This window comes from Pseudophryne corroboree, chromosome 7 (assembly GCF_028390025.1).
Source record: "Pseudophryne corroboree isolate aPseCor3 chromosome 7, aPseCor3.hap2, whole genome shotgun sequence".
Classification (NCBI taxonomy): domain Eukaryota; kingdom Metazoa; phylum Chordata; class Amphibia; order Anura; family Myobatrachidae; genus Pseudophryne; species Pseudophryne corroboree.
Window position 1 is genome coordinate 365,518,981 of NC_086450.1, and position 19,837 is coordinate 365,538,817.

Genomic DNA, 19,837 nt, shown 5'->3' on the forward strand with positions numbered 1-19,837 from the left:
GCTGAGATTGCAGAAACACCAATCAAAAGGCAGGTTTCATGAATGTATTGTATCTTTATGCATTAGCATGTCAGTAAACGTAATGTTTTATTATTAATTTATTTTTAATATTTGTTACCATTTATTTATATAGCGCACACATATTTTGCTGTGCTTTACAGAGAATATTTGTCCATTCACATCAGTCCCTGCCACAGTGGATCTTACAATCTGTATTCCCTGCCACATGTACACCCACACACATTAACACTAGGGTTAATTTTTGTTGGGTGCCAATTGACCTACCAGTATATTTTTGGGTTGTGGGAGGCGAAGGGAGCACCTGGAGGAAACCGATGCAAGAATGAGGAGAATATACAAACTCCACACAGTTAGGGCCACGGTGGGAATCTAACCCATGACCTCAGTGCTGTGAGACAGTAATGCTAACCATTACAACGTCCATACTGCGCTACTGTATGCACTTTAGAATAAAAAAAAATGTTCCCTTAAAACTAAAAGGATATCTCTTTTGAAACATTTCCTTGGATATCCCCTTACAGCACATTACCAAAACTGGAAGTAAAAAAAAAAAAAAAAAAAAAATGCATATTTTGAAACTGAAGAAAAATTAGGTTTTAAAAGTGTGGTGCACTTAAGTGCATTAAAATACTATGCATCCTACTTTACCTTATATTGCCAAATGAAATATACAGACCTGATGGTAAATGTATGCAAATATTGTAGAGAACATGAACTGAGTTACATTCAGTGGTAAAATCATCTTAGGTGATAAATTGTACAATAACTCCACTATAATGTGTGCAATAATTCCAATTTACAATGCCACAAAAATCTGTAACTGGAATAGTAGAGCAAACTCAGCCTCGGTCTATAAAAAGTGCTTTTCTTCCTAGAGTACCAGCAGCCCATCTAATAGACAATAATATGGAAAGCCATACTGTAGCAACCACTTTCAATCACAAGAAGTCCATTAATACAGTTTGCTAATTAATAATGCATCTCCCCCTTGAGTAGCCAACTCTCACTATCCTGTTTTCTCAATGGTGGCTTTACACTGGGAAAAAAAACCATCAAACCCATCTCACCCTGTGGAGAGGAAATGATTAACTCTTTCATAGCACAGCAATAAATAGCAATGCATTATTTTGTAATTGAGTATTGGCAAACAAATACATTGATTCTTTGTTTAGTAAAACTATTCTCCTTTGCTATTGTCTAGAAGATCAATGCAGTATATGTGTGCTGCTAACATATATTAATAATATTACAAAGTGTGCCACAACAAGTGTACTAGTCCCTTTGTAAAGTGTCTTACAATGTTTGCTGTGTAACCAATAAGAGATTTCAGGGCGTTCACGCCCACCACCAGCAACATCATCATCATAATCACGTTTAAAAGCCTGTATACTGTATGAATGCTATAGGACGAGATGACGTTTAAATGCCAGTGAGTCTGTCAATCCAGACACGCCTGCCGACGCTGTCCCTTTAAGATGTGCCTGTGAGATGAGCTCGGGCAGTGGCTGTCTCTGCTGGAGAGAAGGAGGATCGCACAGAGCAGACACACGCATAGAATCACTCTCCCTAGCTGGACGTCCACCAAGTAGCAGAAAGTGGCACCTTAGTGTAGTTTCTCCTCTACGACGCTTTGTTAGCACTCGGCACTACTTCAAAAGTGCACAGTCCACCAAACGACCAAGAGGTCCGACTTGGTCGTCTAAACTCAGCCGCCTGTTGCAGCAACCTGTGGGAGAGTTGTGGTTGAAGAGGGAATCTGCACGATCTGGTTAATCCAAGTGATTTGATCTGGGCGAGCTAAAGAACACCAAACCGGGAAGGCTCCTGTGTGGAGCTGTAGTGGTAGCACTAGGCATGATCGCTCTGATAAGTGGGATTATCTGCCTGCTCGCCCTGGCCACAGGCAACACTATAAAGACCCAGGAGAAGCCAGGGGAGCGCTTCGTTTGCACTGCCCTCCCTCCTGATGCCACCCCAGGCTGCCATATGCCAGGCTACTCCGGAACCCCGGAAGAGGAGCTGCGATCCACCGTGATCCAGCTGCGGGAGACAATCCTGCAGCAGAAGGAGACGATTGGTAACCAGAAGGAGACTATCCGGGAGCTGACTGCCAAGCTTACCCGTTGCGAGAGCCTGTCCGAGGGCGCAGGGCAGGATGGCAAGCATGGCTCGTGGAAAAAACTCTCCGGGAAGTCCGGAGGAAAAGATACCATGGGAGATCTCCCCAGGGACCCCAGCCAGATCATCGACCAACTCAGCCGCACCATGCAGTCCCTAAAAGACAGGCTGGAGAATTTGGAGGTACATTTTTTTCTTATTTAAAAAAAAAAAAAAAAACTTTATATATTTTCATGTAAAAATTAAATGGCTTTTTTATGCCAGTGTTTGTGTTTGGTGTCCATTCACATTAAAGTCCTTTAAACAGGATAGATAGTCATTGGACAAGTTAGGATATAATGCATATATTCCATTCATTCTTATACGAGATTGGCATATTAATTGGAAATTAAATCTCACGATAAGATTGCTTTAAACAGATTGTGAATGAATGATACGTTCAGCACCTAGGACAGCTCTAGGTGTATGTACAGCAGTACAGTGTGTGCACGGTACGGTATTGTAGTTTCCAGTGACCTGTCCAAGGTACTGACTGGACAGCCTGGTAGTTACTGCTGTCAATATATTACAGTGAGTACCTTAGTAAAGATTACTGGAGTACACATATACAAAATGTTTATAATGGAATTTCACTGCCATGGTACTTTATAATAAATCAATAGGTAAATATTTCTATGTAATAATTGTATAATTCAGAGTCATAAAATAGTAACTTTAATAAGGATGTTACATTAGACAGTAAACACAAAACAGCTTTTAAGTCCACTTCCCAAGAAGCACATTGATTTCTTTAATGGTCATTAATACACTACTGTTACACTCATAAATATCTTGTGGTTTGTAAAAGCAAATTATGAGCAGAGTGGATGTTTACACTACACTATGCACAAATGCAGTATGTATTTTCTGCTCTTATGTGGTACAGTACTTGGACATTCTGAAGGTTAATAAACAATATGAAAGTAAATGTATATTTAATTTATTGATTGTGCTACTAATACTGTACTTTGTAATACAGAGCAAGAAACAATATAAAATCCATATTGCATGTCCAGATATTTCCAACAAGTGAAAGACCGTACTCCCTCCGTAAATTTTTATGATCTTAGTATTTTTACACTTTTGTTCAGAAACATTATACCTGTTCCATGAAATCCTGCAGCATATTCTTGTGAATCTAATTGTAAACATCACTAATAAATAATTTATTCAGAAGTGTTATGTCAAATTAATATCTTCTTGCAAAAATGTAACCAAATACTTGATAATATATACTTGTATGACAAAAATATACCATTTTCTTTTTATCATGGACTATACAGTTATTGTATTATTAGTACACAATATGGTAGAACATTCACTCTGCACATAAGAAGGAATTTATTTTGTGTGAAATAATATGTCAATTTACAGTCACTAATTATTGACAACTGTTAGTTTTATGACTATGTAATATGTTATAACTGTAGTTGAAATACACATTTTGGAAGCATGGCAGGTCGCAGTTGCAACTTCTTCATTAATGGATTACATAATGCATATCCATATTATATTTTGTCTCTGAAGTTCAAATTTAATTTACTGGGACATCAGGATGGGATAATATTTAAAGCAATATGTCTGCATGAATCAAATGCATTAATTAAGTTGTTTAAATAGGGCAGCTCAGAATGATGTCTTGCTGTGTAGTGTACTCATTATTCTCACAACCCTTGCTACTCTATTGGGCATTTCGTAATTCCCACCGAGTGGCATACTTATTTCAAATCCCTTGTAGATTTGTAGGAACATTATAATCCTTGGCATAATCACGTATTTTTGAATGTGAGCCATGATAGGCACAAACCTGTGGATTGTACATTTTTTAAAGACATTTCACGTAAAAAAGTATATCTGCATTGCCGTAATAGTGACTACACCATATGTAGACAGCCATCCAGTAGCAGATAGTGAACTTCTAATATGGTTAGTTGTTTTTGGCTGCCCTTGGTATTGCTCAGCCTCAGTTTATTTTAGCATGCAAAGGGTCGATCCATTTTTCTGCAGGGGATGCCAGGGACACACTGCAGGAAGGATGGGTAATTTGGATTTGCAACCTTTTTAACAAATGCCTAATTGATTTGTCTTTTTTTGTTGAAGCATCAATTGAGATCCAATGTGTCTTATGCGGCTCTGCCTAATGATCTTCGAGAGATACTCCAGAGGAGGCTGGGGGACTTAGAGCATCAGCTTTTAAACAAAGTGGCTGAACTTGAAGATGAGAAGTCACTGCTTCATAATGAGAGTGCAGCACACAGACACAGAACAGAGTCTGCGCTCTCTGCTCTTCTAGAAAGAGTTCATGAGCTTGAGAAAGGTAATTCTATTGAAAAAGTCTCGGTAAAGATCATTTTGGGCTGCTGCGTTTGTTTGAGGTGATTCTCTGTATTCTCATCAATAATAGCAAAATCTATTTGATGTACGAAGGCACCATAAGAAAGTACAAGCACTGATATTCTAAAACTAACTTAAGATATCATAAAGGATTAGATGCAAGCAGAGCTGTAACTAGACTTTTTGGTGCCCAGTACCAGAAAGAGAATTGCCCCCTCCCCCCATTTTTTCAGAAGGGCTATAAGACGCATGCCTCGTGTTGTTTTATATTTATATATATATATATATATATATATATATTCTAACAATTCTAATATAATCTAACAATATGAAGCTACTTGTACTTTGTAAAAAATCAACTATATATATATATATATATATATAAAATCAGCCAGGAGTGCTCCCGTTGCGTTGGTATGTTACGTGAGATTGCTAGGAGGCTCATTGTGGAGGGTACCTGTCGCAGCATTTCAGCATTACCCGAGGAGTGTCGGATTTTGGATAGTGTGTGTGTGTATGTATGTATGTATGTATGTGTGTGTGTGTGTGTGTGTGTGTGTGTGTGTATATATATATATATATTTATTATATACTTTTACACACATTTATAGAACACTGCAAGTAAATAGATTTGGACATAACACCCCTTTATACCAGATTAATGCATTTGACTTGAGAGCTCGTTATCTTTCAGTAACAATACCCTTTACTAAATAACACATTTTAAAATACTGCTGTAAACAGGATTCAAACCTATAATCTGTTGCTTTTAAGTTTAAGACCATGCTCATTGATCTATTTGATCCTGCATAAAAACTATGAAATTTCTAACAATGTGAATCTTATTTTACTTTGTAAAAAATAATCAGCATTGCAATTGAGCAGAACTATGTAGTGTGCAGCCACACATCCAATCCCTTGCAACCATACACTACATAGATCTGCTCAGCTGTAATGCTGATCATTTTTTTCACACAGTACAAGGTAAGCTTCAAATAGAATTCTCTATCTTTCTATGCAGGGTCAGATAGCTCAATAAATAGAATGTCTGACTGTAATGCCACAGGCAATGGGTTTGAATCCCAGGTATATCAGCATCTTGGGACAGTGTGACTGAATAACAAAGAGCTCTCAAGTTAAGTTCGTGAGTGTTGTATAGGTATTAGCTATGGAAGTGGTGGGGGTAGGAGACAGGGTAGTCAGGAGATGCTGGGCTTCAAAAAGGGGGGAGCTGTAAGTGAAAAGTAATTAAAATAGATAATTTACAAGTACTGCCAACAGCATCCCCTACCGTGCAGCGCTATGTGTGGTGGCACACTCTGACCACACCTACCTATGGCACTGGATGCAACTACCCCTATATAAAATTCTCTCTGATATAATCTCTGACTTATGAAAATAGTTATGGAATTTACAGATGGAGTAGATAGAATTGTACTTCCTGTAGTGCAGTACAGTACACATTGCGGGATATATCAACCTCATTCAGGTATATGAGAAAACATTCTTATGATCTTTTTTAAGTTTTGATAATTGGTAAATGAAACTGGTTACATGTGGTAGTTAACACTGTCTCACCTGTATAAAATGGGATGTAGTTATGTGACCAGCGGTGGTCACAATACTGAAGGCTACATCCCACCCTCTCTAAACCCCCGACAGTCGTCATGCCAACTAACAGGGACTATTCCCACTCGTGGGTGTCCTGTACAACCATAGAGTGGGAATAGAACCTGTAGCGAGCCCAGCTCGCCTCCAAGCCTGCAGCGTGGTGAGCCCGCAAGGGTCTTTGTTACGCTTGCCTCCCCCCCCCCCTTCCCGCCGGCATTCTACTCCTGCCATCGGTTTGGTGACCGTTAGGATCCAAGGGGGTGATTCAGAGCTGATCATAAATGTGCTAAATTTAGCACATCTACTATCAGATTCTCAGACATGCAGGGGAAAGGGAGGGGGGATGCCCAGCATGTCAGGCCCTGACACCCAGCACAGGTGCAAGAGCATCGCATGGCACCCACTGAGTAGCTCCCTGTCTGTGCAGCCTGGCTGCACTGGCAGGTGGCTACCTACCGCATTCTGGGTCGCAGCAGCTGCGTGTGATGCGTGACGCAGCCACCGCGGCCTGTCCCAGCAGGTGTGTCCGGACAGCACCCCACTGACAGTGTTATAATGCCATTGGCAAACTCCCTCCCGCCCAGCGACTGCCTCGGTCTGTCAGTCCGGCAGAGGCGATCGCAGCCCTGTGATGCTTTCGCATCTCACTGGGCTTCTTGGGGTGTGCACACGCAGTGCGCTCGCTGCACGAGCACACTCCCCAAAGGGCTTCAGTCTACGATTGTTGACGTTGCAACGATTGCATCTGAATTAGGCCCCAAGTCTGATATTGGGACAGGCATACTTCCTAAGCACCCCAACCTTCCTGTAGTTTTTCTAGTTTTATTGAAGCGATCTGTACAAAACCTACTGCATAATGGGTGGTCATTCCGAGTTGATCGCTCGCTAGCAGTTTTTAGCAGCCGTGCAAACGCTATACCGCCGCCCACTCGGAGTGTATTTTAGCTTAGCAGAAGTACGAATGTTTTTATCGCAGATTGCCTGCAAAAATTGTTTGTGTAGCTCAAAACCTATTCAGTTCCGGATTTGATGTCACACACCCGCCCAGCGTTCAGCCAGCCACGCCTGCGTTTCCCCAGCCATGCCTATGTTTTTCTGAACACTCCCTGAAAACGGTCAGTTGCCACCCAGAAACGCCTACTTCATGTCAATCACTCTGTGGCAAGCAGTGCGACTGAAATGCATCGCTAGACCCTGTGCAAAATTCCATCGTTCGTTGTGCCCGTACGTCACACGTGCACATTGCTACGCATGCGCAGAACTGCCATTTTTTAGCCTGATCGCTACACTGCGAACAAATGCAGCTAGCAATCAACTCGGAATGACCACCAATGAGTGGTAGCTTACATTTAGCTTTATCCTAAGGTCACATATGGGTAGTTTTACAAATAGTTTCATTCTAAGGTCATATACGAGTAGTTTTACAAATATCTTGGTGAAGGGTATATGTCTTATGCATGACAGTGTTACTCAGCTTACTGAAGAGAACATTTTATAACATACTGTATAATGACTGACAGCTTTCATTTATTTATACCTCAATTTTAAATGTTATGATTGGTTATACTGTAGCTTTAAACAGTTTACGTATAGTCTTTATGCTTAAATGTTTATGAATATTATAGGATTTACTTTTTTATTACATTGTGTTCAAGGTTCTGTAATTATCTATTTTCATGTTTAATTAACCATAAGACATCTTGTAAACCACCTGTACACTGTCCAGTCAGTCTCACCCCAGCAAGAGCACATTGCCCATGCTAATCAGAGACATGCAAAGAAACATACACTAGTCAGTCAATGCCAAGAATAGTCATTTTAGTTCAAGTAAAAGAAACTTGTCTTAATAGAACTCTAATAGTAACCTCACAGATTTGTATCACATAACTATCAACGGGGGTGAAGGAAAATTAATGCTTAGAACTACAGTATGTCATTGAAGTGTCCCTGATCAGCAAACTATCCTGCAATTACTCATTGAGAGATGTTGTTCTAACTGTGCAGTGTATTCATATAACATAGCCCCAAGCAGTACGAGAACTAGAGCCCCAGGTTTTGAAATCAAATATACATTTGTCTGACATATTTAAACCTCAAGGGCCAATGCAGCAGAGGTTAACATAAGCATCACAGGTAGGCAATGATCAACAATTAGAACATGTATGTAGGCAAGATGTAGCTGCTCGAGAGAGAGAGAGAGAGAGAGAGAGAGAGAGAGAGAGAGAGAGAGAGAGAGGGGGGGGTCAGTAATTCAGTAATTAAGCTTTATAAAAGGATGTGTAAGTCGTTATCCCCACTGCATTATTGCTTAATACATTTGCCTAGAACTAATCAGATTTCTCATTTTAATACAAGAATTCCATGATTCTTGTCATTTTAGGGTGTCCATGACATATAAATACTGAACATATAATAGGAAGTGACTTTAGGATTATTAGGAAAGAGAAAAAGAAAAGAACCCTGGTGTGTCCGTGTACATGTGTTTTGGGTACACTAAATTGGCCAAGTGATTCTTATTTGCTGTAAAATTCTATGTTTATAAGTACACTGTCTATTATACAACATCACCATTCTAGATATTTAAACAATATTAGCAGGGTAAGCATTGGGGTTGGTGGAACCAAACAATTGCAGGATGTTTTGAGCCACAAAGGGGGTTCGGGGTATCTCAACAAAGTTGATTTTCAATACAAACACCTATCTAATGACTAATAGCTGCTTAGTTTCCAAAGATTCATATTTGTGCTGATTTGAATCTGACACAACAGTTTGGCTTTGCATGGTAGACATGACTTATAAGTCTCTGTATATTATACTTTACAAATGGCAAGGCTGTGCATATTATGCTTTTCAACAGATACAACTTTTCATATTATACTTGGAAAAATGTCCCACTGGGGCACACACATCATACGCAGAGCAATCATGAGTCCTGTCAAAAGCCCTGACATACAGCAGGGAGCCTCCAAATGGAGAGGACAAAGAGATGAATGGGAAAGAGAGAGAGAGAGATGAGGCAGAGAGAGTGGGAGAGAGACCTGGGGCACAGAGAGTGACCTGGGGCATGGAGAGAGATCTGGGGCAGAGAGAGAGTGACCTTGGGTATAGAGAGAGAGGGAGACCTGTGGCAGAGAGACAGAGAGACCTGGGACAGAGATGTAGAGAGACCTGGGGCATATAAAGAGAGAGGTACACCTGGGAAAAAGAGAGAGAGACCTGGGACAGAGATGTAGAGAGACCTGGGGCATATAGAGAGAGAGGTACACCTGGGAAAAAGAGAGACCTAGGACAGAGAAAGAGAGACATGGGGCAGAGAGACAATGTGACCTGGGTCAGAGAGCGAGACATGGGGCAGAGAGAGACACAGAGAGACCAGGGGCTGAGAGAGAGACCTGGGTCAGTGATAGAGACCTGGTACAGAGAGAGATAGAGACCTAGGCAGGGAGAGAGACCTGGGCAGAAAGAGAGAGAGCAAGACCTGGGACAGAGAGAGATCTATGGCAGAGAGAGAGAGACTCGAGGCAGAGAGAGAGAGAGACTTGGGCAGAAAGAGAGACCTGGGGTAGAGAGAGAGACCTGGGTCAGAGAGAGAGAGACCTGGAGCATATAGAGAGAGTGTGACCTGGGGTAGAGAGAGTGTTACTTGGAGCATAGAGAAAGGCCATGGGCAGAGAGAGACCTGGGGCAGAGAGAGAGAGAGTGACCTGGGGACAAGAGTGAGAGATAACTGGGGCAGAGAGAGACCTGGAGCAGAGAGAGAGACCTGGGGCAAAGAGAGAGACCTTGGGCAGCGAGAGACAGAGAGAGAAAACAGGGACAGAGAGAGAGACCTGGGGCAGAGATAGAGACCTGGGGCAGAGATAGAGACCTGGGGCAGAGAGAAAGGGACCTGGGGCAAAGAGAGAGAGCTGGGGTAGAGATAGAGAGACCTGGGGCAGAGAGATCCCTGAGACAGAGAGAGAGAGACCTGGGGCGAGAGAGAGAGAGGGACTTGGGCTGAGAAAGAGTGGTATGTGGGAGAGAGAGAGAGAGACCTGGTACAGAGAGAGAGAGAGATCTGGACAGAAAGAGACCTAGGCAGGGAGAGAGACCTGGGCAGAAAGAGAGAGAGAGAGCGAGACCTGGGACAGAGAGAGATCTATGGCAGAGAGAGACCTGGAGGAGAGAGAGAGACCCGAGGCAGAGAGAGAGAGAGACTTGGGCAGAAAGAGAGACCAGGGGTAGAGAGAGAGACCTGGGTCAGAGAGAGCAAGAGAGACCTGGGCCATATAGAGAGAGTGTGACCTGGGGCAGAGAGAGTGTGACTTGGAGCATAGAGAAAGACCTTGGGCAGAGAGAGACCTTGGGCAGAGAGAGAGAGAGACCTTGGGCAGAGAGAGAGAGAGAGAGACCTGGGGCAGAGAGAGAGAGAGACCTGAGGTAAGAGAGAGAGAGAGACCTGAGGTGAGAGAGAGAGAGGGACTTGGGGAGAGAGAGAGAGACTTGGGGAGAGAGAAAGAGACCTGGGGCAGAGAGAGAGAGACCTGGGGCATATAGAGAGAGTGTGACCTGGGGCAGAGAGAGTGTGACTTGGAGCATAGAGAAAGACCTTGGGCAGAGAGAGACCTTGGGCAGAGAGAGAGAGAGAAGTGGGGCAGAGGGAGAGAGAGAATTGGGGCAGAGAGAGAGAGACCTGGGGCAGAGAGAGAGATAACTGGGGCAGAGAGAGAGAGACCTGGAGCAGAGAGAGAGACCTGGGGCAAAGAGAGAGACCTGGGGCAGCAAGAGATAGAGAGAAAACAGGGACAGAGAGAGACATGGGGCAGAGCTAGAGACCTGGGGAGAGAGAGAGAAACCTGGGGCAGATAGAGAGAGAGGGACCTGGGGCAAAGAGAGAGAGCTGGGGTAGAGAAAGAGAGACCTGAGGCAGAGAGAAACCTGAGACAGAGAGAGAGACCTGAGGTGAGAGAGAGAGACCTGGGGGAGAGAGAGAGACCTGGGGCAGAGAGATAGAGACCTGGGGCATATAGAGAGAGGTACACCTGGGACAGAGAGAGAGAGACCTGGGACAGCGATCGAGAGACATGGGGCAGAGAGACAATGTTACCTGGGTCAAAAACTGAGAAACCTGGGTCAGAGAGATAGACCGGGGGCTGAGAGAGACAGAGAGAGACCGGGGGCTGAGAGAGAGACCGGGGTCAGAGAGAGAGACCGGGGTCAGAGAGAGAGACCGGGGTCAGAGAGAGAGACTTGGGTCAGAGAGAGAGACTTGGGTCAGAGAGAGAGACTTGGGTCAGAGAGAGAGACTTGGGTCAGAGAGAGAGTGGCCTGGGGCAGAGAGAGAGGTATGGGGGAGAGAGAGAGACCTGGTACAGAGAGAGAGAGATCTGGACAGAAAGCGAGACCTAGGCAGGGAGAGAGACCTGGGCAAAAAGAGAGAGAGAGAGCAAGACCTGGGACAGAGAGAGATCTGTGGCAGAGAGAGAGACCTGGAGGGGAGAGAGAGAGACCCAAGGCAGAGAGAGAGAAAGACTTGGGCAGAAAGAGAGACCTGGGGTAGAAAGAGAGAGACCTGGGGCATATAGAGAGAGTGTGACCTGGGGCAGAGAGAGAGACCTGGGGCATAGAGAGAGAGACCTGGGGCATAGAGAGAGAGATTCCTGGGTCTGAGAAAGATATATTGGGTACAGAGAGAGAGAGAGAGAGAGAAAGTGTGACCTGGGGCAGAGAGAGAGAGGCCTGGGACAGAGAGAAAGAAACCAATTGTAAAGCACAACGTAATTTGCTGCACTATATAAGAAACTGCTAATAAATAAATAAATAAAGTGACCTGGGGCCAAAAGAGAAAGAGAACTGGGGCAGAGAGAGAGACCTGGGGCAGATAAAGAGAGATACTGAGACCTGGGACAGAGAGAGACACCTGGATCAGAGAGCGAGACCTGGGGCATAGAGAGAGAGAGAGAGAGTATGACCTGGTGCATAGAGAGAGAGAGAGACCTGGGTCAGAGAGATAGAGAGACCTTGCGCATAGAGGGTGTGACTTGGATCATAGAGAAAGATCTTGGGCAGAGAGAGACCTGGGTCAGAGAGAGAGAGAGACCTGGGTCAGAGAGAGAGACCTGGGTCAGAGAGAGAGAGAGAGAGACCTGGGTCAGAGAGAGAGAGAGACCTGGGTCCAAGAGAGAGAGAGTGACCTGGGTCCAAGAGAGAGAGTGACCTGGGTCCAAGAGAGAGAGTGACCTGGGTCCAAGAGAGAGAGAGAGACCTGGAGTAGAGAGAGAGAGACCTGGGGCAAAGAGAGAGACCTGGGGCAGCGAGCAAGAGAGAGAAAACAGGGACAGAGAGAGAGAGACCTGGGGCAGAGAGAGAGGGACCTGTGGCAAAGCGAGAGAGCTGGGGTAAAGATAGAGAGACCTGGGGCAGAGAGAAACCTGAGACCGAGACCTGGGGTGAGAGAGAGAGGGACTTGGGGAGAGAGAGAGAGAGACCTGGGGCAGAGAGAGAGAAAGACCTGGGCCAGAGAGAGAGACCTGGGCCAGAGAGAGAGACTTGGAGCAGAGAGAGGGAGAAGTGGGGTATGGATAGAGAAACCTGGATCAGAGAGAAAGAGACCTGGCAGAGAGAGACATGGGGCAGAGAGAGAGAGAGAGAGAGAGAGGGACCTGGGGCAGAGAGAGAGAGAGTGATTTGGGGCAGAGAGAGAGAGACCTAGGGCAGAGATAGAGTTGGGGTAGAGATAGAGAGATCTGGGGCAGAGAGAGAAACCTGAGGCAGAGAGAGAGAGACCTGGGGGGAGAAAAAGAGACATGGGACAAAGAGACAGAAATGTGGAGCAGAGAGAGAGAGAGAGAGAGAGAGACATGGGGCAGAGAGAGAGAGACATGGGGCAGAGAGAGAGACCTGGTGCAGAGAGAGAGAGAGAGATGGCACAGAGGGAAAGGCAAAATCCAACTCCTCTGTGAGTAATAAATGTAGAATACCTGATGGCTAATATAATGACCTGGAAATATGCCTAAGCGTTCTACTTTCCCTGTAAGTAGGTGGGTTAATATGACGACTATGTGATCTCTCACCAGAAACATCCTCATCCACTCTAGTTAAGAGAGTATTCATTTAATATGATCAGCATTCTGATTGTACAGGAACAGAAATCGGTGTCACTTCAATTGGTAGCACTATGTGAACAAGCACTGTGGTGTGTTAGTGTCTGAGTCTTGGTGCTGATGGTGATATTGTATTTCAATATACTGCTGGTGTGCAAATGTACTAGTACAGGCAATGTCAGTGTCACTCTAGACCACGACATTGATACGGTCACCCACTAGTTGGTACTGTACCTAGTGGTGGGACATTCCAGTGAAGGAAAATGTGCAGCGATTGTTAGTAGCCCCGTGGGCTCTGCTCTTCAGTGTGGGCCAAGTTTGGCGAGCTTATCACACCATTCTGGTGCCAGCCCCGCCAAGACACAGATTCCCAAACTTTTGACGCTGGCCTCCTGATGCCTTGCCCACCCAATGATACTGGCTCCGGCAGCTTCACGAATCCTACCATTGGCCGGGTAGCGACTACTTACCACCTCCTTCTGAAAATTCCTGCTCCTATTGGCCCAGTGGTATTTAGCCATCCCACGTTTATTGCAGAGATGTTGTAGTGCAGACAAGGAGTCCGAAGAACATTGATTTATTAAGTGAACATAAGCAAACACCAGGCGTGATGTCCAGCAGGCTGCAGCGGACACTCCGCCTGCTAGTGCACTGCACTGGCCAGCGGCGCCCCCCTCTGCCGGTCCTGCCACGGTTCCCTGGGCATGTGCCCTGGTCGCTCCATCCTTGTTACCCCTCTGCTTCCAAACAATGGGAAGCAGACAAATATGGTAGTTCAGACAAATTGGTTAAATCGGTTTAATGGCCAATTTTGTCTGTTTATTCAGCTTTCTGGTGTTTTGGAGCAAATGGTTGATTGTCATTTGCTCTCATACAATACCAGATTTTTGTTCAACCAGCCAGATTGAGTTTGATTTTTTTATTGTTTACTGAATTTGGCCATGCCCCAGGAGATGCTGCATGGGCATATGCCATCAGTTTCATGCCATGCACATACAGCAAGGCAGGCTCAGTGATGGTCTGAAAGAAACCTGAAGGAGTGATCGTCATCTGATGTTTTCTTTTTATAAGCATGAATTATCCTCTCTTCCAACTTTAGTGAAGTAGGAGGCATAATGGGTACTGTATGCCATGTGGTACGCAGTGTATGGTGGACAGTGGGTATGAGAAATTGCAGTTAGCTGCCGAATTAACATTCACTCTGTACATTCAGAATTTGTTCCTGGTGATGCCTCATAATCCGTTTAGGCACCATGCAGGTTACTTAAGGGAAGAGGTGGCAATACTTCGAAAGAGGAGTAGTGGAGTGTAGTTGCTCATAGCAACCAAACAGCTTATAGCTATAATGTATCTAATACATTCTGTAAAAGTAGAATCTGATTGGTTACTATTGGCAACACATCCACTCTTCCCCTTACTGTAAGACTGGATGCTTAGAGGCAAACAGAAGTGCTGTACCTATCTGCTACATGTAATCAGTACACGTACAGAAAGGATTTGAGGGCTCATCCTTGCAACATTGTTGATAAGTAACTTGAATCCCAAATAGTGTCATGCTTAGAATAATTGTATAACAGAAATGGGGCCCATTAACCCATAAATTCTAAACATATGTGAAGGTTTAAATAACATTTAAGTTAAGAAAAAGACAAACTTTCCCTCAGCTCCTCATTAAAAAAAGTTATATTCATGTCCTGATACTGTCCAAACACTAACTATACTTTATTCACCTCATAGCAAACAACTATAAAATTAATAGACTCAAGTTAATACCATTGTCAAAACACTTCACCCCACTCACTAGTGCCGCCTGGTGCTACAGTAAGTATATACCCACATACTACAGTATAGTCTGATTGGAGCATCCAATCTATCAGATTGACCAATTCCCCAGGTATCTGGCACAGTGCACTTGGGATACGGTCGTTAGGCCGACAGTCATTAGGTCGACCACTATTGGTCAACACGCAGTAGGTCGACAGGGTTGCTAGGTCAACATGGTTTATAGGTCGACATGAAAAAAAGTTTTTTTCAAATTTTTTCCCAGTTTTTCAACTTTTTCATACTTTGCGATCCACGTGGGCTACAATTGGGAATGGTAACCAGTGCTGAGCGCAGCGGTAGCGGACCAAGGCACCTTAGCAAGCCATGCGAGGGGACATGGTGCACTAGTTGGGGTTCCCGATCACTGGATGAAGAAAATGACACCAATAAAATGAAAAAAAACCTCATGTCTACCTTTTTTCATGTCGACCTATAGGCCATGTCGACCTAGCAACCCTGTCGACCTACTACATGTCGACCAATAGTGGATGACCTAAGAACTGTCGACCTAAGTGCGGTCGACCCAACAACCCATACCCGTGCACTTTATCTACTGTACAGTACATTGATAAGTGGAGAAATTATGTTTTCTTTATGGATTTGGTTTACTATATTTTACACACCAATTATATTCACACACCTTATTGCACAAATATTAAGAACTATTTTTCACAAAAAAGTATTCTTTGATTACTGTAGCACTTTGTTTCAACAATATACCTAATTTCGTCACAGTAAAATTATATTTCTGTGAATGTAAAAACCAATTTTATTGAATATTATTTTTTAAGATCTTTTACAAAAGGCAATGTTGTTTCTCTTTAAACACAGTTAATTTTCTTCATTGTCAGGTAAATAACCCAGAGCATAACATTTTGTGTTTACTCTCTGTTTAAACAGGAAGCAGCGCATTTAAATCACCAGATGATTTCAAGGTTTCCCTCCCGCTTCGTACAAATTACTTGTATGGGAAGATTAAAAAGACTCTGCCTGAGCTGTTTGCTTTTACAATCTGTATGTGGCTGAAGTCGAGCGCATCTCCTGGTATTGGAACCCCATTCTCCTATGCTGTACAAGGACAAGCCAATGAGATTGTGCTGATTGAGTGGGGAAATCACCCAATTGAACTATTAATCAATGACAAGGTATGTGCGGTCTGCTTTTAGAAAAAAAAAAACATGGTGATGAGATTGTGACAGATAAAAAGTAGGTGAAAGATAAATAATACTGCATAATTCATTATTTTTAGAGTTATACATGGGATGTTTCATAACACATTTTGCTGCACAAAAAAATGGTATATGAAACATACTGGGGATGATCTGCTAATATACAGTAGATGCAAATTATAAAATTTGATGACCTGTAGCAACTAATATGATAACCTGTTGCTCCCTCTCTAGTAACACATATCAGATACAATAAGGGGGTTATTCAAAGATGGACGCAGATCTTGCTTCCGCAGCAAGATCTGTATCACTGTCCATCTACTCAAATTAGAGGATGACGGCTCCATTTTTTTATCAGAACGGCTGCATGTGATGTCACACAATCACCCTGGAAACACACCTAACACGCCGCCATTTTGCCCACCATGCCTCTGCAATGCTGCCTCGCCACCCACCAAACACCTGCAATTGTCAATCATCTTGCGACCGCATCCCTCAGGGATGCGTTTGCATGGTGAAGGGCCACGAATGCGCTGTATCGCTAGTGCACATGCAGATCCGGTGGATGTGGCCAATGCAAGCAAACTCAGTGGCTGCATCCACCTCTGAAGAAGATCCCTAAGGGCGTGACTATAATGAAATTATGAGACCGGCTAGGCACACCTCTGTAGAGCTGTCAATACACTGCACAATTTTCGACTGTCTTGATTATACTGACTGTCAATTATCGACTGTCAATTATTGTTTATTGTATGGTATTGGCCATTGATCATTCATAGCCTGAAAATCTGATAAATGGTCTGGATCATTCAGTTTGATTTTTCAAATCTATTTGATCCAATCCACTTTACCATCATTCAGCCAACTTCAGGCTGTGAATGGAAATCACCTCCATACATTGTGTACTGTAGTCTGTGAAGGTGCTCCAACTATTGGACAGTTGGCTGCTCCTCCACTGTACTTGTCAGCTGGTCCCTGTCAGTTGGCCTGCAGTGTATGGACAGAATACAATTGGTTTAGTCTCAAGGGAGAATACTAAGAGGACTACAGCATATTGCTCTATGCCCTTACAGATATGAATACAATATAAAAAACAGGTAATGGACTGTTTATGCCTTAACCTAGGTAAGATCAGGGCCGCAACTAGTGGGGAGGGGCTAAGTGGGCATACGCCACGGATGCAGGATTTGAGGGGTGCTGAGGAGTTACAGGCAAGCAGGTATTTTTTTTTTAAACCAGCAGTTGTTGTGCTGCTCCAGCAAGACAGTAGACAGCTCCCAGGGCAATGTCTCTGACCCACCTGTCTGCCCGCAGCTGGCTCCGATGCTGTGCAGGTGAGCTCCAGTACCTGGGATCTCTCCTATGCTGGCTACTGTTTTAAACTCTCTTCATTGCCATGCAGTGCTGTAACTAGCATGCAGTGCATCGTACAAGCTATAGAAGCGAGGTGTTGGTGCTGTGTTTTTCAACAAGCTATGATCCCGGCTGCCTGCCCAGCACCAACCGATAACAAGCTGTTGGCTACACACCATTGAGAGGACACGCTGCCCCAGGCTTTTAACAGGTGCAGTCACCGATGTTACAGAAATAAAAAGCTCACTTTGTTAGCTATCCACTTAACAGTGGAAACTAAGAGCCTAGACAACCTTCAAATCTCATCGGGTATCACTACAGCAGCTTTGTCGTGAGTTTAAAGACAGACTTTATTATCGGCACTGTGCTCCTAGTTAGCAGTATCAACCTCCGCTTTGCCTCCCAGGGGGATTTGGTGTAGCTTATAGGGGGATGTAGTGTAGTGATGTATTGTACCATATAGGGTATGTAGTGTAGTAATGTATTGAAGTATATAGGGGCATGTAGTGCACTGATGTGATGTAGCATATATGGGGATGTAGTGTAGTGATGTATTGTAACATATAAGATATGTAGTTCAGTGTGTAGGGGCATGTAGTGTAGTGATGTAGGGTAGCATATAGGGTATGTAGTGCAGTGTATAGGGTCATGTAGTGTAGTGATGTAGTTCAGCAAGTAGGTGATGTAGTATAGTGATGTAGTGCAGTGGACAGGGGAATGTAGTGCAGTGATGAAGTGTTATGATATAGTGCAGTATATGAGAACACACAGGAGAGCATGTAGTTGAACACGCTGGGGAGGCATGTAATGCATAGGGCATTTGAGGCACATGGTGGAATATTGTCCAATAGTATCCCCAATTTTTTTAATTTTTTGATAGTCTGATTATTTTAGTCTGACAGGGCTTGTTTTTTTTTTTTTTTTTTTGGGGGGGGGGGGGTGGAGCGCCAAATTACTGCCTTGACCCGAGTGACGACAATCCTAGTTTGACCCTGGAGATTTATGCACAAGGTTGGTTCTCCTATTTTAGCCTTCTACTTGTCTTCCATTACCTTCAACTGGCATTTAATAAAGGCCCAGATGCAGTTAAGACACACATCATATTGGCTTTATCACTTGGAGACATGTAATCATGTACTGTACATTACCATTCGTAGTGTTAAAGCTAAATATTTATCTTATTTAAAACCCTTTAAGAGGCCTAAGAACACTGTACGCTATTGACGTATGGAGTACCGTAAGGGTATGCACGTTGCGTAGCAATCGCTTAGCCGAGGTCGAGACGCTCAAGCGTCACGTTCGCTCACGGCCAAGAGATCACAGGCAGACACACTATTGGCTGCCGACTAACGTAATGATTTGCTATAGCGATGCTAACGCTCGAGACCACGAGGAGATCACCAGCGGCGCAGACGCTCACAATGTTAAACCTTTGTAACTATACCATAAAACAGTGTATTATGCAGTAAACCTTGGTGCAGAGATTGAGTGTAGATGCAACACCGTGTAACCTTATTAACTTAAAAGCTGTTCGAGCGTCACCGACGCGCTGAGAATACTTAACACTATAAGAAATACACAAATACCGTGCTTAGGGTCTAACGCCTAATATGAATGTTATACTTGAAAAAGAATAATACAATTACAAGTCACACACTACAATATAACATAGACTAACTAACCAGGTAACTACACATGAAATACAATACAATACTATTACGTTTAAGAGAATACGAGAGAAAGAGAAGAGAGAGAGAGAGAGATATGGCCCATAATAACAAGAAAGACAATATGATTGCGGTGAAAACTTACGCACAAGGGGAACGATCGCATGCGCCTCTGGACATCCAGCTCCCGATTTTCAGCAATGAGAACCGTTGAAGAGTGAGCTGGATGTGATCGGCTTGTCTATTTATGCCCCACACACAATACAATTCAATGGTCCCTACAATCTCATTGTTCATTGGACACAGGAATTCCTCCTCGCATTATAACAAAAGGTCATAGGTTGATTCATACAGGTGGGCTGTGACGATTTCCAACTGCTCAGGTGGGTGGGAAACTGGGTTTCCCGCCGCATGGATAAGTAAGTGCAAATAATAGTAAATGGACATAAACTTCTTATGTCCATAACTATTCGCACGAGCGATTAATCCGCTTCAAACCAACACCGGAATACTGCTAATTAAATACTCTTCCGATGGATACTAAACACCACTGTATTACTCCTGTCTGACCCTTCGTATCAAACAAAGGGGGATTTCTCTGTCCATGAACATGCTACAT

General features: G+C 43.7%; 1 protein-coding gene across 1 annotated transcript in view; it reads left to right on the forward strand.

The window, feature by feature from the left end:
- The first annotated feature begins 1,472 nt into the window (after positions 1 to 1,472).
- Positions 1,473 to 19,837, forward strand: part of NPTX2 (neuronal pentraxin 2) — a 50,107-nt gene continuing 31,742 nt past the window's right edge. Inside the window, exons 1-3 of the mRNA XM_063934505.1 lie at positions 1,473 to 2,322; positions 4,279 to 4,495; positions 15,930 to 16,174. Coding sequence (XP_063790575.1) covers positions 1,876 to 2,322; positions 4,279 to 4,495; positions 15,930 to 16,174 — 909 coding nt within the window. The 5' untranslated portion in view covers positions 1,473 to 1,875. The remainder of the gene's footprint in view (positions 2,323 to 4,278; positions 4,496 to 15,929; positions 16,175 to 19,837) is intronic.